This window comes from Microtus pennsylvanicus, chromosome 2, assembly GCF_037038515.1.
Source record: "Microtus pennsylvanicus isolate mMicPen1 chromosome 2, mMicPen1.hap1, whole genome shotgun sequence".
Taxonomy (NCBI): Eukaryota; Metazoa; Chordata; class Mammalia; order Rodentia; family Cricetidae; genus Microtus; species Microtus pennsylvanicus.
In genome coordinates this window covers 46,607,247-46,630,034 of record NC_134580.1, presented here as the reverse complement: position 1 = coordinate 46,630,034, position 22,788 = coordinate 46,607,247, and the positions used below count along the sequence as shown (strand labels likewise).

General features: G+C 47.7%; 3 protein-coding genes across 24 annotated transcripts in view; 1 reads left to right on the top strand and 2 right to left on the bottom strand.

Moving 5' to 3' along the window:
- The window catches only part of Tatdn1 (TatD DNase domain containing 1), a 34,758-nt gene extending 28,466 nt beyond the window's left edge, over positions 1-6,292 (bottom strand). For 3 of the 5 annotated variants that reach the window (XM_075960963.1, XM_075960958.1, XM_075960961.1), the window contains exon 1: positions 6,215-6,225. Coding sequence is in view for 2 of the 5 variants with exons in the window: in XM_075960962.1 (XP_075817077.1) it covers positions 6,215-6,236 (22 nt within the window). In the remaining 3 variants the exon portion in view is untranslated. Of the gene's footprint in view, positions 1-6,214 lie in introns of all 5 variants that reach the window. The other 2 variants (XM_075960962.1, XM_075960957.1) reach the window with 1 other exon arrangement.
- Positions 6,293-6,316: 24 nt separating this feature from the next.
- On the top strand, positions 6,317-12,504 carry Ndufb9 (NADH:ubiquinone oxidoreductase subunit B9). Its single transcript, XM_075960969.1, has 4 exons — positions 6,317-6,475; positions 9,578-9,770; positions 10,678-10,791; positions 12,289-12,504. The coding sequence occupies exons 1-4, from the start codon at positions 6,375-6,377 to the stop codon at positions 12,418-12,420; spliced, it is 540 nt and encodes a 179-aa protein (XP_075817084.1). The 5' UTR covers positions 6,317-6,374; the 3' UTR covers positions 12,421-12,504.
- Positions 12,505-14,301: 1,797 nt separating this feature from the next.
- Mtss1 (MTSS I-BAR domain containing 1) overlaps positions 14,302-22,788 on the bottom strand; it is a 138,019-nt gene continuing 129,532 nt past the window's right edge. For 3 of the 18 annotated variants that reach the window (XM_075960936.1, XM_075960939.1, XM_075960940.1), the window contains 4 exons: positions 20,176-20,370; positions 18,935-19,108; positions 18,399-18,606; positions 14,302-17,160 (listed from right to left, as the gene is read on the bottom strand). In XM_075960936.1, the coding sequence (XP_075817051.1) occupies positions 16,457-17,160; positions 18,399-18,606; positions 18,935-19,108; positions 20,176-20,370 (1,281 nt within the window). In that variant the 3' untranslated portion in view covers positions 14,302-16,456. Of the gene's footprint in view, positions 17,161-18,398; positions 18,607-18,934; positions 19,109-20,175; positions 20,371-21,148; positions 21,269-22,788 lie in introns of all 18 variants that reach the window. The other 15 variants (XM_075960937.1, XM_075960943.1, XM_075960946.1 and 12 more) reach the window with 11 other exon arrangements.

Below are 22,788 nucleotides of genomic sequence, written 5' to 3'. Positions count from 1 at the left end.
TTAGCCTTTTCTAGCTCATTTCACTTTTTAATGTTTTAAAAATTAATTAAGATATATTCATTAAGGTATTTATTTGTGACACTCCTTAATGAAAGCAAGGGAGCCTTTACTGCAGAGGGATTATAGCAATGAGGGTTTTGTTTTGTTTAGATTTGGTTTTTTTAATTGGACTAACTACTAAGACCAGGATAGCCTAACACTTGTAAGGATCCTTCTGCCTGTGTGTCCCAAGGCTTGGCCAGAGACATGGCCACAACATTTGGCTGTGATGAGGGTTCTGCAGTAGAGCAGAGAAATCAGGCTCAAACCCCAAAATGAGGCTAAATGGAGATTAGAGTCAGGAGAAGGTAGGGATCAGTAGGTAAGCTTCTAAAGGCCCAGCAGGTATACCAAACCCAACTTGACACATCCTTGCTGAGGGTGGATCCCAGCAGCAGGAGGACTGAGGGTAGGAGGTGAGGAACTGAAAGTGGTACACCAGGGTGAGGGTTTTCACTAACCAACAGCTCAGTGTTGGGGCTGGGTCAAGAAGCCAATTCAAGGACAGTCAGACTCCATTTTCTCCAAGGAAGTCTTTGTCATCAACAAAGTGACCAGAACTTTCCTAAACATAATGGAACCCAAAGCAATTAAACACATAAATATCTAGCCCATGGTGGGTGGTGCCATCCTTTGGCTGGAAATCCTGGGTTCTATAAGAAAGCAGGCTGAGCAAGCCAGGGGAAGTAAGTCAGTAAGCAGCATCCCTCCATGGCTTCTGTATCAGCTCCTGCCTCCAGGTTCTTGCCCTGTTGAGTTCCTGTCCTGACTTCCTTCAGTGATGAACAGCAATGTGGAAATGTAAGCCAAATAAACCCTTTCCTCCCCAACAAGCACTTTTTGGTCATGTTTTGTCTCAGCAACAGAAACCCTAACTGAGACAAAGTGGTACCGGCGTAGTGTTGCTGTGACACACAAGGTTGTTGGGAGGGTTGGGAAAAGGCCTTAGAACTCTGGGCTACAAGAGTCATTGAATATTAAGAGCTCTGTGGGATGTTCTGTGAGAGCTTGGAAGACAAGACTGTTGAGAGCAGTGCAAAGGACGGAGGCCTGCCTTGTGAACTTTCAGAAGGAAGTTTAAAGACTTTATTGGGGCTATTCATCATACTGAATTAAGATTCTGTGGTTCTGGTTAGCAGGGGCTGAAGAATCAGCTGTGGTTAACAAGACACCACAACTGCTGAAGCAAAACCTGTGCTCTGCTGGGATACTCCATGCTGCTCGGCTGGAGCTGAGAAATTAGCGGTGATGGAGAAGAGAGCAGCATCACTGGGAAGTGTTTCCTCCACAGAGAAGCTATGCTTTGTGCTGGCAGCCAGGCTTGGTAATGTGTAAGAGTCACCCAGGTGGTACTGGTTTTGAAGGCATGAAGGGGTCATGGAGCATAGCGGAGGCTTGGCACTGTGAGAGGCCACAGAGATCACTGGTGAAGGTGGAGCCTGAGGCTGAGTGTCAGTTGAAGACCGAGGATTGAAGGGGTCATGCCAAGAAGTTGAGGCTTGGCATCATGAGGAGTCCTATGAAAGGCTATGGGTTAAAGTGCAGCCCAGTTGTAGCAGAGACCCCCAGCACTTTGGAGATGCCAGTACCATGGATGACCACCAAGAGCAGCAGCAGCAGGAGAGTGGAGCCCGCCAGAGCCTAGAAGACAAGCTATGTGTGCTGCAGAGGGTGGGGCTGGAGATCATGAGTGGATCCCAGACCTTGAAAGGCTGGAATTTGGGTTTGCTTTGATTTGATTGTAACTATGCCCTGGTTTTTCCCTCTTCGAGTAAGAAAGTATTTTACTGGAGCCCATATTTGAGAGACTTTGGATTTTAAGAGACTATTTTAAGGGACTGAAATTTTAATGGGTTTGAATTTGTAAAGATCATGGGACTTTTAAAGTCATGTACTAATTTTGAGATCTTGGGGATGAATAAGTAAGGAAAGGTTGTGGCTTAATTGTGATGTGTTTGTGTCAAGTTGACACAAGCTAGAGTCATCAGAGAGGAAACAGCTGAGCAAATGCCTCCATGAGATCCAGCCCCTGTGGGTGGTACCATCCCTAAGCTAATGGTTCTGGAAACTATAAAAAAGCAGGCTGAGCAAGGCAGAGGGGGGAGCAAGCCAGTGAGCAGCACTCCTCCACAGCTTCTGCAGCAGCTCCTGCCTCCAGGATCCTGCTCTGTTTGAGTTCCTGTCCTTCAGTGATGGACAGCAATGTGGAAGTATAAGCCAAATAAACCCTTTCCTCCCCAACCTGCTGTTTTGTGCTTTGTTAAAGCAATAGAAACCCTAAGACACATCCCAACCAAAGATTAATTGGAGGCTCAGTTTAGGAAGCCATTTTCACCCTTGCCCCAATCCTAGGCAGAGCAGATCTCAGATATTCTGAGGCAGATGGCAGAAGGCTGATTCCGGGAGATTTGCTACCTCATAAGAGTTCTCTAAACTCAGACTTCTGGTTCGGAGACATGGCGTATTTAAACCTGCTGGTTCAGTCCTGGCTCAGGTCTACCTACAGTGCTAGTGCTCAGCCTGTTCTTCCCTTTCCTACAGGCATCTTTGTAGCTCACAGTCCTTAGTCCTTTTCTCCCTGTCAGTTATTACAGCCACTAAATCCTTGATAGACCGAGGACAGCCCCTTCATGTCCTCACCAAGCTGAATGGCAGAGGACTTCTGTCCCTCCACTCTGAATCACACTGACTTCCTCTACGGCCTTCTCCAGGCTCCCACACAAAATGCTCTCAGACAGAAGACGCTTGCTTACCCGCCCACCAGAAACTTCTGTGGAAAGTCTACAGTAATTTAGCACTTTGATAAGAGGAACCAAAGAAAAGTTCAGACAAACTAATTAGAGTTTGATCCATGAACAAGATCCATGAAGCACAATAAAATGAAATGACTACAATTACAGTTATGGAAAGAGAGCTTGCAGACAGAACTCTTGCCACTGCCAGTTACTAGCCGAATAATCTTGGTCCCGGCTGAGCCTCCATTATCTTCTTGGTGGATGAGCAGAATTATCCTCTGGCAACAGAATATGACTCAGATCCAAGAATAAAGATGACAGTATTTTGCACATTAAAAGCCCTATAATAGGTAATTATTATCATTACCAAGTATAGAACAAAAACTGGAACATGCCACTACCATATGGGATTTGAGCTATTTTGTTAGCTGTACTGTTCAAGCATCTTCAGTACTCAGTGCTCCCAATGCAAAAATTTGCTATCCAAAAGTCAACTACGTCTATCTGTTTGACACCTCCTGTGTGCACATGTGTGCATGAGTGTGTATTAGTATTCACATGCATGTATGTAAATGGGTGCATGTGTATGTAGCCCTGACATTGATGTTGAAAGTCTTTCTCCATTTACTTTTCATTTCATCCATTGAGGCAGGGTTTCTCAATTGAACCCAGAAATTGCCCCTACAACTGGTATTGGGCTAGCCTGGAGATCCTCTGCCTCCCAAGGTCCAAAATTACAGACGGGCTGCCAAACCCACCTGGGTTTGTTTGGGGGATGTGAGTTCTGGTCCTCACCTTAACCATTGAACTATCTATTTTGTCTGTTTTGATGGGTCTTCAAAAACATAATCAGCTAAAATTCTATTATTTTTCCTGTTCAGGATGTGCTGATCTAGATAAGGGATAGTATCTTAACTTAAAAGCATTCTTATCAGAAGTATGCTTATTGGCAATTAACTCAAAAGTAAACAAATACTGCTGGGCAGTGGTGGTGCCTGACTTTAATCCCAGCACTTGGGAGGCAGAGGCAAGTGAATTTCTGCGTTCCAGGCCAGCCTGGACTACAGAGCTAGTTCCAGGATACGCAGAGTTAGAAACCCTGCCTTGAAAAACAACAACAACAAAAAATAGTATATAACTTCTAGCCAGTTTGGTCAAAGATGTGAATAGTTTGAAAAGTAGGAAACCAAGTGAGAAGGAATGGAAGACACGGTAACATGAGCAATCACTGCTTCCTTCTGACTGAAGGAGTCATACACCAGAATGCTCTGCTATATAGGACAGTGATGTCTCCATTTTGTTAGCTTTTAAAAATAGCTGTCTTAGAGAGAGTGAGTTCCAGGACACCCAGGGATACAAAGAAAAATCCTGTCTCGAAAAAGAAAAAAAAAAGAAAAAGAAAGAAAGAAAAAGGCTGTCTTCAATAAAAACTCCAAGTGGTGGTGAGTTTATTTTTCAGAGCAAAGTGGGATCGTGCTGGCACAGTTGGTCCTTAGAGAAAGCCGGATCTGCAAGCCAAAGCCTCACTGACTGGGTTTACTGAATCATGTCAGGGGATATCGCCTAGATTTAGGGACACAGAGAGACAGCAAACAAGGGATTTAAAATGGTTTTGGATTTTGTTAGCCTTGAGGTATAATTAATTTCAAGATCAGGAACAAGCGGCTCACACCACTGTTTAGCAAACAGACAAATCCAAAAGGTGGGATATCCAGCCCAGATTCCTCAGCAAGTGAGTGACAAAAGATACATAAATGAACACAAGGATGCTAGAGCAGGGGATCCAAAACCTCTCTCTGCATCCTCTCCACGCAGGACCAGCTTCTGCTTCCATCCCAAAGTGTTGAAGTTAAAGGTGTGCATCACAATACCTGGCTTTAATACCTATGTTGTTTGTCCCTATACTAATAATGGTTGTACATTTAAATTGTTTTTAAAAATCAACAGACTATTTTGATACCTATGAAAATTATTTAAAAGAACAAGATTCAGGTGGTGGAAAGATGGCTCAGCAGTTAAGTTGCTGCTGCTCTGTCAGGAGGGTCCAAGTTGGGTTCCCAGCGCCCACATCAGATAGCTCACAACTGCCTGTGACCTTCAGGGGCAGGTCCCTTCTTTTGGCCCTCATAAGTGTTTATACACATGTACCCACTCCTGCATGGATAAAATAAATCAATTAATTTAATTGATTTTAATTTGATTAAATTAATTTTAAGTTCAAGATTTAATGTCTATAAAATTTTATTGCAGCATGGACACACTGACTTGTTTATATACCAGGATTGCTTTCGGATAACAAGGTGTAAGATAAGAAAAACACGAACTGTTTTCTCTGATATACTCACAATCCACATTAAATATATTTTAAACATTATTATAAAAACATTGCAAGTAAAAAAAAACGAGCCCTTCTTTTTAGTTCTTTGGATCGAGAACCTGGACACCCTCAGCCTAGACTCTAAACAACCAGTAGCAGGTATAGAGACGGCAGAGGCAAGGAGTCCGAGGGGCTCTTGCGCCCTCTCCAGGACACACCACTTCCTAGCACCTCATGTCAAGCTCCGCTTCTGTCCTTTCATGGCCGCCCTGATTCAAAATCTGAAATACTTCCCCGCCTCTCCTTCTCTGCCACTGAATTACGGACTGACTATCTGGGTAACCTCATCATCGCCTCTTCTCACCCTTAAGTAGCCGGAAATTCCACAAAGACAAGGCTCATGATGAAATGACCCACAACTGCATCCCAGAGGGCATGATTCTTTTCATATAACTGGCATTTATATACAGAGTGACACTTAAGTAATCGAGGCTTTTGGGTTCCAAGTTATCCTTCCAACCCTACCTTTTACAGTGTCCCCAAAGTTTTCCCAAGTGTCATTTTGAATCCCCGCCGCACTCTCCAGCTGTTGAATGGATCGCGGTACTTGCCAAGTAACACAAATTGTGTTTCTTTTCCACCTGCCTGTGGACCCTGCCACGTTCCTAGGACCCAATGCCAAGTCTATCAGTCATCTGTGATATGAACGGATGCTGGGTGAACCGGTACCTTGAAGGCATTGTCCGGCAGGCCGTGAAGAGTAGCAAGAGAATATAGTGATAAACTTGGGGACGGTGCTTTCTTTTTCTTTTGTGGGTATGGGGGACTCAGGGGCTAGCCCATGCTAGCAAGCAGTCTACCGCTGACAGACACTCCGACACTTACTGGTCTATTTTCAATTGAATAAAATACAAAAAAGGGGCACAATCACAATTATACACAACTCGTGCGTTCTCACAAATGAATACACACACTCAGGAAACCATCCCTGATCAGAAACAGGATCACTCATTGCCGGCACGCGAGGCGTCCCGGAATCCTCTGCACCCTCGAAAGGCCACGCCGCGAAGAGGGGACCCGAGACCGCCAGCAAGGCCCAGAGCCAAGGAAAACCCGCCCTTACCCACGAACTTGAAGCGACTCATGACAGCGCGGCAGGCTCCTCCCCGGCAGAAGCGGAAGTGTCCCGGGAGCACGCTCAACCTTCCGGCTCCGCCTCGCGATCGCCCCCTTCCGGGTACCCGGCAGCCCCCGCGGCGGCCGCTGAAGGTGAGCCGGGCGCTATGGCGTTCTGCGCTGCTCCAGCCTACCTGACGCACCAGCAGAAGGTGCTGCGGCTCTACAAGCGCGCGCTGCGCCACCTCGAGTCGTGGTGTATCCACAGGTGGGAAGAGGGGACTCGGGGGGCGGAGGCTAAGAAGCCCTGTGGGTCGGGACTGCTCAAGGACTTGGGACCACAGTGACGGGAGTCCGCCCTTGAACCTGGATCCTGTTGCAGCCGTCTGCTTGTTTGATCTGGTGGAGACGATTGTGTGGGGGTGGGGCCGGGGTCCAGCGCAGAAGGTTGCATGAAGAGAATAAGCACAAAATACCTCGGGCTGTCATTGTCAGGGGTCCAGCGCTAACCTTTTCGCGACTCAGTCGTTCCTAATAGCAACGTTAAAACGTACATGATGTTTAAGTTTGCAGAGTAACTCGGAAGTTGGCGATTATTTTAGCTTTGTTTTACAGATGAGCAGCCTCAGGAATTGACCTGCTCAGCACTATCCAGCTTCAACGTCAGCGTGGCCAAGTTAGGATTAAAATTTAGGTTTCTAACGCAAAAACATCATCAGTCTCGCTCCTGTCCATCATCTTTCCTCTGTTTAGCTTTATCTGATCGCTCCTTCTCATTACCGATGCGTGGTTTTCCCCTCCTACATAAATCTCATCAACCAACTGTGACTCTTACTGTTAAGAGCCTCATATGGTGGCATATTCTGGGGGAGACAGAGAAATCCTCGGTTGCACAATGAATTTGAGGGGCCAGCCTATGCTACTTTTTTATTTTTTACAAATAAACAAACAACAATACAACGATACAGTATTAAGACAAGTAGAATTTCATGACCTAAAAGAAATGCAAGGTGGGAGGCTGGAGAGATGGCTCAGTGGTTAAGAGCATTGTGTGCTCTTCCAAAGGACCCGAGTTCGATTCCCAGCAACCACATGATGGCTCACAACCATCTGTAATGAGGGCTGGTGTCCTCTTCTGGCCTACAGACATATATATGCAAACAGAATAGTGTGTCCATAGTAAATAAATAAATATTAAAAAAAGAAAAAGAAATGCAAGGTGGGTAACAGCCCAAGATCTGTAATGTTTGACCTCCACACTCATCCTAATGCCTAGTCTCACATGAAGGACGTCCAAGAAAATGCTGGAAAACTGAGCGGCCCTGGAAGGCCTGCGGAGGTTGTCTCTGAATCCTAGGATGCAAGTCCGTGACTGGACCTCTTTGTTAAGCAGGCGCGTGCCCTGTGCACCGTTGTACAGTGGTTAGCTTCTTTCCTCAGATTTTCTTATTTCTTTGGCAGCATTTGCCAGCTTCTGTTCGGGAGGCCAAGTGAATGACAGTTATTCCTTTTTAAAGCTGCAGTTCCCTCATGGATTAGTGGGGAAAGTGGCAGGTAAACGCGTAGATGAGAGAATTGTCAGTCTTACAGAAGTTAAGCTTTCAAGAGTTCAGGTCATGCTGTAGTGCACCTGGACATACTGGAGGTCACGATCGTGGAGGGAGTGCTCACACCAGTTACTATGTCAACGCTGGCCCAACGCATTTTAAATCTGACACCCTTTCTCAGTCCTCACCGAATCACTTCCTTTAAAAAACAAACCAACTGCAAATGTAGTGTCACATGTGTGGACATGGAGGACAACCTCCGTGTCAGTCCTCGCCCCTCCCCCTTGTCTGGGAAAGGGTCTTTTTGTTGTTCAGCGCTGGGTATGCCAGGCTAGTTGGCCCATGACCTTCTAGAAGTCTCCTGTCATCTCCTCTCATCTCATGGGTGTAGCACGGTTAATAAAAACCCAGAGACAGAAATTGGGGTTCAGCCTGTAGGTCAGAAAAGCAAAATAGCCAGCCACTGGCTCTTACCTCTGCCTCAGTCTGGAACAGCAATCCTGCCTCCAGGAATCTCAGAATGAGACTGTGTGAGAGCTGTCTTCTCCCGTTTCATGTTCCTCTCTAGTCTGGGATTAAAGGCGTGCACCATTACTGCCCGGTTTCTACGGCAAACTAACATGGCTACTGGGATTAAAGGTGTATGTTACCACTGCCTGGTCAGTAAGGCTGATAAGTTTTACTCTGATCTTCAAGCAAGTTTTATTTATTAAAATACAGATAAAATATCACTACATGTGGGACTTTTTAAAAAATATTTTTGTTTGTTTTCGAGACATGTTTTTCTGTGTAACAGCCCCAGCTGTTCTGGAACTAGCTCTTTAGACCAGGCTGTCCTCAAGCTCACAGAGATCCACCTGCCTCTGCCTCCCGAGAGCAGGGGTTAAAGGCTTATGTCACCACCACCACCCAGCAGCTCATGGGATCTTTATGTCAGCCTTTAGATACATTAAGTAATTTACCCGAGACTCTACAGCTAGTTAAGCAGTAGTCTAGCGAGGCTCGCGCTCTTAACTTGGTCAAGTAGATAGGCATTTGTTCTGTTTTCCTATGACTTGTCTGCTGTCAGCTCCCTGATTTAGGCCCTTGCCATCTGTGGCCTGAACTGTTGTCGAAGGCTCCTGATGTCTGCTCACAGTTTCTTCAACACCAAACGGTTACTGACTTGAAGTTTGTGAGCAGGCGTGAAGATCAGCGTTCGAGCACCACCTACATGATTTGAGCAGAATTCTTTCCACTGAGTCACACCTCCCTTCTTAGTCGTCTGTGCATCTCCAGGATTGGCACGGCATCTAGCACAAGAAGGGAGGACCTGTAGCAGTTGCCTCTGAATGCATATTGAGTGAACCTGCAAGAGCTGTTGCCTTTCCCTTTCATGGCAAAATCCTCATTCCTTGGAGGAGAGAGGAAGTGGCCAGCCAGGCTGTACTAATGCAGTGTTGCTGATGAGCCGGGAAGTGGCCAGGCTGTACTAATACAGTGTCTGTTGCTGATGAGAGGGAAGTGGCCAGGCTGTACTGATACTGAGTCTGTTGCTGATGAGAGGGAAGTGGCCAGGCTGTACTGATACTGAGTCTGTTGCTGATGAGAGGGAAGTGGCCAGGCTGTACTGATACTGAGTCTGTTGCTGATGAGAGGGAAGTGACCAGGCTGTACTGATACTGAGTCTGTTGCTCTTTGAAGGGCTGCAGATAAAGTAGCCAGTGACTTGAGAGGTCGATGAGGTACTAAAAAGTTGCTCACCTGTGATGCGTTGGTAGGAATGCTGATCTGACCAATCAAGTAGATAACTGTTCTGATGTCCGCAATCATTTTGATTTAAGGGACAAATACCGGTACTTTGCTTGTTTGTTGAGAGCCCGGTTTGAAGAACATAGGAATGAGAAGGATATGATGAAGGCTACCCAGCTGCTGAGGGCAGCGGAAGAAGAATTCTGGCAGAACCAGCACCCTCAGCCGTACATCTTCCCTGAGTCTCCTGGGGGCACCTCCTACGAGAGATACGAATGCTACAAGGTGAGCGAGGCTCCACGCAACTGCTTCTCAAGGACCAGCTTTGTCCCCGCCCCAGACCTCAGCTCTGTATACGACGTGCCACTGAGCAGCGGCTACATCTTCCCTGGCAGCAAAACGTTTTTCTCTCGTCTTCTCATAAAGTCCGCTCTAAGGTTTTGCAGTTGTACTTTTGACAAAGCACAGTGTTGAAGTGTTTGGTGTGCAGCTCATCTGGGGTCTTAGAGTTAGCCAGTTTGGGTTGGTGCTGAGTGTTGCTCAGGACACTCAGGTAATGTTTCTGTCATTCTTGGTGTTTAGGGAATACATCCAGAGAGCAGTGGTGCCAGCTTTCTCGGACTAACTGTAATGTTTGAGCCACAAGCCCCTTGACTGTGGGTATTCTCTCTTACCGCCCATGTCCGCTTGCCCACTGCTCGTCAGAGTCTGAAACAGTGATAGTAACAGTTTTACACACGCGCACACACACATACACACACACACGTATAGGTATATGTGTGTGATACCTATGTGTTGGTGGGTGTACTTGTAGAGGCCAGAGCTAACTTGGGGCATCTTCCTCAGTTGCTCTTCCCTTTATTTTTGAGATGGTTCTCACTGAACCTGGAGCCTGTTGTTTTGGCTAGGCCGGGTGGCCAATCAGCTCCAAGGACCCTTCTGTCTTCACTTGCCTGTCACCAGCATAACAGGTGCTCATCACCATGCCTGCTCTTTCATGGGCACTGGGACTCTGAACTCAGGTTCTCAGGCGAGAGTGGAAGTACTGTATTTTACCAATTAAGCCTTCTGTCCAGCCCATACTTGGTCATAGAAGCCCCTTGAGTTTTGTCTTCTATCTCCTGAGCAGGCCTTGTCCGTGGTGTTGGTAAAGGTAGCCTGTGGAATAACACACGATTTTCTCTCCTGGCAGGTTCCGGAATGGTGCTTAGATTACTGGCATCCCTCTGAGAAAGCCGTGTATCCTGATTACTTTTCTAAGAGAGAGCAGTGGAAGAAGCTGAGGATGGAAAGCTGGGATCGGGAGGTGTGTCTTTGACTGTGCTTCATGGCCTTTGGCTTGGTCAGCCTGTGAAAAGAGTTTGCCTCTGTGGCTGAGGTCCACAGTTCAGCCTTAACAACTAGACTTTCAGTTTCTCACTGTGTTTCACAGTGGCCGTCTTCCCAATAAGTTGTCTCTCTCTAGTATGTTTTGGGTGTCACTGTTCTCTATTTTCCTTTGCCCTTCTCCCACTTCTCCTATTTTTCCTGTTCTATCCAGTTGTTTTCCCTTCTCTATTCTAGAGCCGCAGGCATTTTTCATTCAATTTAAGATGTTCAGAGTTAGATATTAGCGGCTCTTGCCGTAGCATGAACGATATGTTGGAGGTGACATGAGGAAACAGGAGTCCAGTTTATGTTAGTATAGTAATTAAGTGGAGAGTTGTGTGGCCCACAGTAAAGCCGTACAGTATCTGTGCGGGAGGAAAGAGACATTCTGGATGTCCCCTGGAGGGGTGTTCATTGGTTGAGGGCAGGGACATGTCAGAGGTGGTGGTTGAGATAGGGAAGATGGGTAAGGTGGGGGGAAGCCTCCTGTGTCCAGGATAATCAGTTAGGAAGGCAGATGTTTAAGAATCTGGCAGATGTGAAATAGAGATTCCAGTTGGCATCTTTAGGTGTAGGAGTCTTGTCTATAAGTATTTGTGAGTCTTCAACTTGTATTTAACCATAAAGATGAACTGAGCAGTGGTCACATATGCCTTTAATCCCAGCACTCGGGTGGCAAAGGCGGGCGGGGTTCTCTGTGAGGTGAGTTTTATTTTAAAAGGAAAACAGAGGCTGATGTAGAGAGCTCCGGATGGGGGAAGGTATGTGTAGATTAGTTTCTAGAGTCTCAGAGGGCATTTACGAAGATAGCCGGCGGGCAGCAGTAGCTAGAGATGGCTATCTCAGTTCACTATTTTGGAAGTTGTACTGGCTCTAAGAGAGAAAGTTCAGGATGTTGGTATTAGAAGTCGTTGGCTACGGTGGAATAGAAAGGCCTCTGTGGCCAAGGGGCACCATGTTTTCTATGAAGTGCTGTAAAAAGGTTTAAAATTCACCTGAATTCTTGACCTGGCCATTCTCAGGATCTTCTTAATTGGCATCCCTAATACACTGAACTGGGGCTTCCTCACAGTGCTTTTGGAGCATTTAGCTAAGATGAAAATGCTTTCCTGGGACCAGTGGGAGACCATGACAAGAGGAATCAGGAAGATGGCTTTGCTTAAGAAGAGGGGTAGCCTGAGGAGTTAGAGGCCAGCCTGGGCTACATAGCAAGTTCCAGGCTAGTAGACTCGGCTCCATAAAAAGACACTGACTTCAAAAAACAAAAGGACTCTTCCAAGAGAAGAGTTGTTGTGAGGAAGTTTATATGAAATTTGTCTTGATGCTGAGAGTCAGGGTGGGAGGAGACAGGTCACAGGAAAGCTGTCGTGAGCATGGTAGACTGGTCTTAGCGTTAGATTCCTTTGGTAATTATTCCTTCCTTGTCCCCTTCTAGGTTAAGCAGTTGCAGGAGGAGACACCACCTGATGGTATTATGACTGAAGCTTTGCCTCCTGCAAGAAAGGAAGGTGACTTGCCCCCACTGTGGTGGCATATTGTGACCAGACCTCGAGATCGGCCTGTGTAGATACAGGACCTCACTGTTGATGCTTGCAAGTGGAGAAGCAAGAGAACATGTTCACACTTGCCCTAATAAAACCAACTAACCATGCTCGGCTGACGGAGGTGTTCTTCCCAGGATTACTGTGGCACTGAGTATTCCTGGACTGTGGTTTGGTTTTTACTGTATATATCATGCTAAGAAAAACTCACGTAGAATCATATTGATAGCAGATGTGCTCAGTGAGGAAAAGGTTTAGAGAACAGATGCTAGATTGTTAGGCCCGGGCTGACAGCTTAGCTTTGTGTGCGTGCAGTGGGCACACACAAGCAGGGGTGCGTGCAGTGGGCACACACAAGCAGGGCAGAGAACTGAGGTGGTCCTCACCTTCCACCTGAGAGATGAAGTCTCTTAGGCACTGCTGTACCCAGCAGTTCTGGGGATCCAAACTTAGGTCCCTCTAAGTGCTTTATCCACTGAGCCATCTCTCTAGCCCAACTGAGTTGAGACTTAAAGATGAAGCCTTAAGTAGTAAAGGGAAGGCATAAACAGAAGAGAAATAGAGGACTAAAAGGAAAAGAGCCGGGTTTATGTGGGTTCTCGGTCAGCTTCATGTTTGCTAGGGTTCCAGGCATGCACTGCTACCCCTAGCTACTTCTAAAGATTTTATTAATGGGATATTAGTCTTAGGAAAACAGCAACTCTCCTGTGAGGAGCACATAGGAGGCATGGAGTTCAGGGCTTTCTGGAGATGGAGTGCAGGTTTGATGGCCAGGTGAAGGTCTAACGTGGGATGCAGGCATCCAGATGTCTCCTCTACTGAGCATGGATTGTTCACAGTAAAGGTAAGGATAGAGCAGGCCTTTTTTAGTATTTGTTTTTAAAAAGGTAAAGCAGAGAAGGCCAGCCAGCAGCCAAGCCTGTTTTTCCCCAGACCCATGTATGTGAAGGGGAGAACAGTCCAGATTGCCCAGTAACCTCCATACACACACCGTGGACACTCAATGACCTCCATACACACACCGTGGACACTCAATGACCTCCATACACACCGTGGACACTCAATGACCTCCATACACACCGTGGACACTCAATGACCTCCATACACACACCGTGGACACTCAATGACCTCCATACACACACCGTGGACACTCAATGACCTCCATACACACACCGTGGACACTCAATGACCTCCATACACACACCGTGGACACTCAATGACCTCCATACACACCGTGGACACTCAATGACCTCCATACACACACCGTGGACACTCAATGACCTCCATACACACACCGTGGACACTCAATGACCTCCATACACACACCGTGGACACTCAATGACCTCCATACACACACCGTGGACACTCAATGACCTCCATACACACCGTGGACACTCAAGCCAGCATTTTTCCTTGTTTTTGTTTCTCAAGGGTTTCTCTGTGTAGCTGTCCTGGAACTCCCTGCAGACCAGGCTGGCTTTGAACTCAGAGATCTGCCTGCCTCTGCCTCCAAGTGCTGGGATTAATGGTGTGCGCCACCACTGCCCATGATGCCAGCATTTTAAAGAAGTGCACACCTGTAATCTCAGCACTCAGGATACAGAGGCAGGAAGATCTCAATGTTGAGTTCAAGACTACCCTGGTCTGCAGTTTCAGCTCAGCCAGGGCTGCATAGTTGAAACTCAGCCTTTAAAGGAAAAGTGAGGCAGCCCGCCAGTACAAACTGCTTGCTTTTAGGTTTTGGTTTAACTCACTGGAACTTTTCAAATCATTAGTTTAAACAACCCTCACCGTTAAATCTCCCAACTGCCACAGAAATAACTTCTTCAACGTTTCTAAGCTTATTTTGAGACTAGGTCCATGTTCTGACATTTGGTAAGACCTCAATGTGAATGAGACTTAAGGACTTTTTTTCTTAGTGGTTCTTTATTTATAAGGTAGGCTGAAGCAGTTGTTACATTGTAGAAGGGAGACACTTTACACACTGTTATTATACAAGTTTAGAACAAAAACTGCACAGGGAGAGGTCAACTCTCAATACAAACTAGCAACTAAACCACAATAATTTACCTTTAGAAGGGCATTTCAGCTGTGACACTGCTTTTACAATATGCAAAAACACAAACAGAACTACCCAAGGTGTTTGTCACATTCTTTCTACATTGAATTTGGCAACAGTTTATATTAGCTTTATTCAGATTATACTAACGTTTAAAAACTAAACAAGTGAAAAGCTGTACCAACGTACAGTTACATCCATTCCTTTCAAAGGTTTAAAATACCACTTGTATCTATTAGAATGACCTTGCAGCGATTTCTGCATCTGCAAAAACCATCTCAAGCATCATATGCACAATGCATCAGCTACTTTGAGTCATCAAGATTGGTGGGCTAAACCACAGGCACTACTGTTTGCTTATAGTGTGTAAAAGGAGCTTGTTTTTCAAAGAAAAGAGCTTAAGTCATTTCTAATAATCATGCCTTTGCTTTAAAGCCATAACATAAAATGTCCTTGGAGCAATCACAGCAGTGTTAAACGTTAATATGTAGAACAATGACTAGAGGAACAGTACTCGCACATCCAATGTGGTTATGTATTAAAGTATAAGCTTATGTCATCAAAGGTCGGAGCCAACAGAGATATGCAGAGCACATAGGACCCACCAAGCTTCTTGTCCTACAAAGTCAAATGTGGACTGTCAGCCACTGGACTGCTGAGGACCTGGCCTTTTAGACAGGCTGTCTTCAACATGATTCCTTGACATCTACAAATATCTCTGTTGACTTTAGGGATGGGCATTGTAACAAATTTAACTTCCACTTTAAAATAAAAGACCCATTTAAAAAGAAGAAAAAACATTGCCTGACTAGAGATCAGACTCCCAATGACAGTAAATAAATCCTCTTCGCTCCGGTGTTTAGAAGCCAATCAACTGCCCTTATTTACGGAATGGAAGAAAAACAAGCCCCCTGAATAGTAAGCACATTGGCAAAATTGCTAGACTCCAAGCTGGTTACCCTTGATAAATCTGTTTGAGTTTTTTTTTTTCTTCAAAATATCTGGGTTTTTTAAGGTACCCAGCCTGCTGGGCACAGTTAAGTAAAAGGCATTTTCTATATCTAAGAATTCCCTGCTATCATTTTTAAGTGTTTTCACGTTTTCTGAATTGCCTTACCCCTTTGGATGTATTGGATTCAGTGGAAGTGAGTATAAGACGAGAAAGTAATAGGGGTCTATGTCTACCTGTGGCAGCAGCATGCGTGGGACTGGATGTGGGTGCTATGTGCGGTCAAGAGGAATGCTGGGAGAAAGGAAGTCCTTAAAAAACCCTACAGAAACAAACACTGCAATCTAGTATGGCTTATTCGGATGCGTTAACCATGAAGCTACTGGAAATTCAACCTACAAGGCTACTCTTAAATGTAACAGGATTGGCTAAATTGACAGTGTGCCCCTCCCACAGCCCTCCCCCCAATCCCAACACAGTCCACCATGTCCGGGTTTACTTCTCTGCATATTGCTCAATTGTTACTCCTGCCTTTCTCATCCAGAACACAGTATACGTGGATGAGGGCTTTACCCCTTATCCATTGTGTTTGTCCATTAAAATAACTTGAATTTGCTTCTAAACTAGACGACTACAATGCATCTACAAAAGCTTGAGGGAAGAAAAAGAATAAGTATGTAATCCTTTTGTGAAATTACTCCGAGGTTCCCAGTCCCAACCCGCCCCCTCCCCTTTATGCATTTAAAATTTTACAAAGACTTGTAAAAAAGTTAAATGGAATTTGGCACCTTCAGAAAAATCAAAAGGGAAACTAAGATTAAAATATGCAGAAAGAAACTGTCAATATTTACAAATTAAAAGATCAAGATTATGTCAATTACATATGTTGCTTTTTAATTTTTATCTAAAGATGAATACTTTCAAAAGAGCAGAATTCCGAATTGCCTACAAAATCTTTTGCTTGATTATAGACTGGAATGGATCAGACAAATTAGGTTTTATTAATGAAAGAGTTCATTTCCCACTGGCAGCACTTCCTGGGAACTCTGAGAGCCTAAGAGAAACGAGGGGCTGAGCGATCGTTGGTGGTGGTCTTCTTCAGCTTCACACCCCTTCGGATGGCATTCAGCATGTCTTCTCCCTGAGGGCTTTCTCTCGGGCTCAGGTCTGCTGCAGGGTCACTCTCTGGAATCGGGCCTGGGGAGACAGTGGCACTTGGGGGGTCCCTCTCCTGGTCTTCAGCCTCGCTCTCTGGGATCGCCTGTCTGTGCTCCTCAGGTATACAGGGCTTTGGGCCTGGAAGTGGAGGGTTGACAGAGGCTTGGCCACTCCACAAGGAAGAGGGTATGTTGGCGACACCCTGGGGTCCCTCCCCCACAGAGGGAGACTCAGGACTATGCTCACCCCTCTCCTCTGGCCCATCTGGAGGGGATGGCAAAACCCCAGGGAGGTCTGGGACAGTTGGGGTCTTGACAGGGATCACTGGTGTCTTGATGGGGATGGGACCAGCTCCAATGGTCCCCCGACGGACAGAAGGCTTGGTGGAAGGGGTCCGTCGGATGGTCGCCACCCCCGGTGTGACCATAGCGGGTCCGAGGGTGGTGGGAAGGCCAGCAGTTGAGGCTGGACGCTTAGCCTGGAACATCCGCCTGTAAGACTGGCTGATGTCACTATTCCGTGGGATGGTCGAGGACTTGTCAAACTCCTGCTGATCCGCCTCCTGGTCGCCACTCACTGAGAAGTAGTCATAATCTGAAACTGAGGGGAGGATTGATTAGCCAGGTCTGGGTCCAGGGTGACCATTCTTTTCCCAGGCCATGGCAGGAGGACACGTGGCCTCCCCCTCCCCTGCCCAGATGCTGACATATTCTGCCTCAGTACCAATTCCCGACAGGAGCCCTTTGCTCTGCTCACTAATGTACCCTGGGTACCCACAGCAGAGAACTGTGAGACTGGGGAAGGCCCTAAGACTGCTGGGCAGTGACAAAGCTGCCACCAACCACTCTGAGAGGAATGCAGAGGGTGAAAGGAGATACACTGTCCCATCCTCTGGTCCAGACCGACTCCCTGACAACCAACTGCTGGCAGTTAGGAAGGCTAGAGGATGGAGCAGCTCCTGAAAGCAAAGCACAAAGGCTCATGCCTTCACGCCTGCTTTAAACTGGCGCCATGCATGTCTCAGGGCCGGTGGGGGGGGGGTACAGTAAGCATCGCATGGTCAAGCTTCTGAACAACAAGTCAACTGAAATGTGGGGCTTGAGACTAGATAATTCTTTGTTGGGTGAGGTCTGGAGAGCTGCTACTCTAGACGGGGTTAGCATAGCTCTCAGTCTCTGCCTTCTCGATACCAGTAGCACCCCAACAGAGCACGAGTAAAGATGTGCCTAGATTCTTCACAATGTCTGGGTAGGGGGCAACTTTACTTAAGATTCACTGGCTCAGATCTTTGACTCATGGCTTGCAAGTTGCAAGTGGCTTTTGGCCAACCACATCACAGTGATTCTAGCTGCCAGATGTCAGTTCTGCTTGCCTTGTGCATGTGGTGGGAAGAGGGAGAGAGGCAGGCAGACGGGGCTTTGACTGGGTAAGTTAAGAACTTAGGCACTAGACTCCATCTCTTAGCCAGGAGTTGTGTGGATCTGGTCAAGGTACTGAGCTTCAATGTCCACATTTGTAAAATGGGGAGAAAAATCTCTCCCCCGTGCATGACTGTGAAGATTATTCAAGGGAAAAAGTGGTGCTTCACACAGAACAAAGCAAACACGAAGCTGTTCTTAACTGTAGGTGTCTCGTTTCAAGTTGGGGAGCACTAATACATGGACAGTGAGAAACAAGCAAAATCGTTCCCATTCAGGTCATTTCTTACACAGCAGCTAGCTCTCTGTCAACTACAGATCACGCCCCAAAGCACCCTCAGATGACAGAGCAATTCCAAAGCCCACTGGTAGCCAGGAGTTACGCTGTGTACAACAGCCACCAGCTCGCTGCCTCCTCACCTGGAGCTGCCCGGAAAGCCGGACGGCAAGCTGGGCGCCTCGTACCTTGGGAGGGGATGGTGTCCTCGGAACAGCACGGGGTGGTGGTCTGAGTGCTGTAGCCGCTGGAGCACTGCAGTGAGTCTCGGCTGCTTCTCTGCGTGTCCAGCTGGAGGCCCCGTGACAGGGCAAGCGCCAGTTCCTCACAGGCCTCCATCTCCTCACCGGGCTGCAGGACAGAGGACGGAGACACACAAGCCACCAGGGACGTGAAAACTCAGAGACCAGAGCCACCGCATACACACTGCTGTAGGTGGGACCTTGGACGACTGCTCTGAGCACCAGCCAGTAGACTCAGGTGGCTACTTAGACCTGCACAGTTCCCATTCAGGAACAGGGAGTTCTACATGGCTTAGTCCCACCTAAGGGTGCACCCGGGGTCTTTTACACACTGTGAGGCAGAGGAAGAAGAACAGAGCCCCACTACTCCAGCTGATGGCTATCAGGTCCCCAAGGACTATGTGAACCCAACCAGATACAGAGAATAGGTATATCACCCTGCTGGCAGCTGACACAGTCATGCTCCTCGGTCTCTGCACCTCTTCCGCAGCTGCAGGCGGCCCTCCTGTACTAGTGGGTCCGCCCCCATTGGCATCTGGCTCCCGTTTCTCTTTGCGGCGCTGGAGGGTGTTCACCAGTGGCTGGTCGTAGGGTCCTGGCTTTGCCCAGTCCTGAGTAGAACAGTGTGGTCAAAAGCCATGGCTCCCAACGCAGACGGAGGGTGGCAACCACCCCCACACAAGGCAGTTCTAGCAGAGGCTAGCCCCTAGCTCTTCTGCCTGCCAACACTCAACTGAGAGTCTCTAGGTACCTCCCCTACCCTCATCCCTGCCCAAAGATTAAATACTCTCAACAACCCAGGCAGGCAGAGGCCACCTGACAGGTGGTTGTTAGATACAAAGTGTTAGCCAGGGGAGAGCTAGCCATCCCAAGGATCCAGGCTGCCCTTCTGTCTGGAGGAACCACTCTCCTAGAGACTGAACGACTTGGCCAAGTGGCCACCAGGGGGCACGAGAGCATGCTGCCAGCCACTCTACAGCGGTATCCCCCACTCCTGGGAAGCTGGCCTCTCTGACACAGGGCTCTAGGACCTGCTGCCAGTTTGAGATGAAGTCACAATCTACTCAAAATGCTGGCAGCCCAGGGACCGACTTACCCTCCTGGAGCCTCAACTGCACTGTTGGGGATCACTTACAATTTTGATTTTTATATTGAAGCAAACACGTTTCAATATAAAGCAATCAAAACTAAAGTCTTCATATACCACTAAGCTACAGCATATACAATGATCCAAAGCTGTGGTTCTGTTATGACAACAGAATTGTCATTCAGGGGACAAGGTGGGCATATGGCCAAGGAGAACGGATAGGCTCTGATGAAACACACTGTAAGTGGCCTGGGAGGAACTGAAGCCAGCAGACCCCACCCTGATGTGGAGTCTGGCCTCCCTCCTGGCAGTGTCCTTGATCTCCAGGGCTGCTGGTCTCTAAAGGAAGACCAGCTTTCTGTTCCCTGAGGGAAGTACCTCCAGCTGGTTTTTGTTGCCCCACCCACCCAGGGGGCTTCCTGAGGAAGAAGGGTTGTGGGGAAGAAGGCAGAGTGTGAAAGAAAGGGGAGGGCAGGGGAGAGTCTAGGGGAGGATGTCAGCACAGAGCAATGAGGGGTAGGAGGGAGGGAAGAAGTGGAGAGGGAGAAGGGGGGCAGGGGGCGGGACAGGGAAGGGAAGGGAGACACAAACCTTCCAGCTAGGGATCTGAGATGACGGGAACATGCCGGGCCCAATGGTGTAATAATGAGCGTAGTCAGGAAGGTGGACAGAGGTGACCCGAGGGAGCAGGCGGGAGGCAGGCAGGCAATGAGGGGAAGGGCCTGCACCCATGGGCCCTGAATGGGACTCACTTGATAAACTAAAGTGAGAAAACCCATTAGACAACTGGAAACAAACAAAAAAGGGAGGAGAAAAGGAAAAAATTAATATACCAAGATGAGCGTCGATACACAGGATGGTACTGACACTGGGGGCAGGGGAAACCTGAATATGTACAAATAAAACAACATGGAGGCTCTCCTGCCTGCGGATGACGTGTGACGCAGAGCAAGAGCCAGGATGCAGAGATCGCATTGATGTGGCACCCAGTAAGGACTGGTCGGGGGAATATCTGAGCTGGGTTTCAAGACGGTTTAGAAATTGATCATTATTGTTAATTTGCAATGTTCTTAGAGGTCTAATTTTTTGAGCTGGTGAAGCATAATTCCAGTGGGCCAGGGATTGGCTCATTTCGTCTGCAAATGAATCTGATCATTCCAGGTTTCCCAGTCGTCACACGGCTCGGGAGCAGATTCACATGGAGGTGAGGAGGGGCTGGGGTGCAAACGAAAAGGCAGGAAAGCACATGACCTCCAACACAGGGGGACGGCACATCCAACAGTCTTGTGGGATGTTCAGGGAGGAAGAGGGGAGAACAGATGAATACAGACACCTGCTCTGGGAAGAAGTCTTCACATCTCCAAATTCCCCACCTCCCTTTCCTCTGCCTCACTAAACCCACTGCTGGGCAGCCAGGGATCCTCCACCTGCTCAGGTCCTATCCCACAGAGGGCCCAGCTCTTGAGTAGCTCCTGAATTTTCAGGTCCCTACAGCTGCATGTACAGTAAGCAGGGGGCAGATCAGGAAGAACAGCCCACAGTGGCTGCAGCCCTGGCCAGTCACCTTCTCTGTGGACACCCAGGCGCCCATGGTGGAGCCTGAGCTGACTGAGGTGGGGGAGCTGCACTCGCTCACTGACTGGCAGGTTTCCGATGCTTCCGAGGAGGCCGAGCTGGATGAGTTCTGCAGCAGGGGGGGGAGCCACACGAGGGGACCAACAAATCAAACCACAAGCCACCAGAAATCATAATGAAAATAAAGGAAGGACAGGGTGGGAAGGGCATTACAGAGAGGGAGACAGACAGACAGACACACAGAAGAGGGAGGGACGAGAGAAGCAGAGGGTAAGTTAAGGCTTATTTTTCACCCACACAGGTTTTAAGAAAGCCCCTGGAAAGCAATGTGAGATCCAGTCAAGCTCTGGCCTGCTGACTATGGGGCCTGCAGGCATCAACTGGTACCAGTGCCTGGTAAGGAACTCTGGCTTAACACACTGAACCTGCCGGCAAGGCTGTGCTGTCGGGCATATGATAATATACCAGAAGCCTGGTCTCCAAGGAGGACCTTGTGGGTACACGAGTATCGTACCTTGCACAAAACTGTCCCTAGGCAGCCGTGGCTGAATGATGACACAAACGGCTCTAATTCTGACAACACAGCGTCTGCTCCATAAGGTGGGACACACTGGAGGTGCCCTGACTGGGGAGAATTTGCGTGGAAGTCCTGTGATCGGTGTGTATTTCCAGTGGCCAGCACACTGCAGGCTGAAGCCTCTGGACAGGACCAGAGGATCAGGTGGGGGAAACATCCCAGTGCTGAGAGCACTAAGTCCACGTGCCTGCAGGTCTCCTGTCCCTAGCCTGGCTATCTGAAGCTCTGAAGCAGTAGAGATTCTATCTTTGTGGTCACTGATATGCCTTGTCTTTGTATCCTGGGGTGGAGGTTTGAGTGAGAATGGGTCCCATGTTTGAATAGTTGATCAGCAGTGGGTGAAACTGTTTCGGAGGGATTAGAAGGTGTGGCCTTGCTAGAGGAGGTGTGTCACTGAGGACAGGCTTTGAAATTTCTAAAGCCCGCAATAGCTTCCCATCCTGCAAGGTCAAAGGATCAAATACATACTCGGAAACTTGGTGTCTGGTTTGCAATCCATGATCAGAAATGTAAAGGTTTGCATTAATGCTTCCTGTCTATCATTTCCCAGCTGTGAACCTGGAGGCTTCAAGTTCTGAGCCCCAGTGGTTTTTCACCTTAAGAAGGGGATCAACAGTACCTAACTACACCACAGGGAAGGTGGAACCCCCTGGCTGGTGTGATTCAGCGGGGGCCTTACTAGTTCTTCTTTACTGTAGATTACAAGCAGCTGTGTGAAAAAGAACAATTCTCCTTTGAGTTCTGCGATACCCTAGGCTGGAGGTGTAAGACAGTGGTCAATGCCACTGGGCTCCACACCCAATATACAGAAAGCCTACCGTGTGTGTGTAAGTGTGTGTGTGTCCATCTGTCCGCCTGTCCATGTCCACATGGGTTCCACATCTAGCACCAACAAAAAATATGTGTCACTTCACCTAACTTTAAATGGGTGTCGAAGATCCAAATCTGAGACTTTGTGCTTGAGCAACAGGTTCTCTCGGCTGACTGAGCCAGCTCCCTAGCTCCAGATCCTCTACTCTTGGGTATGAGCCAGGCAGGTACAGGCCTTCATA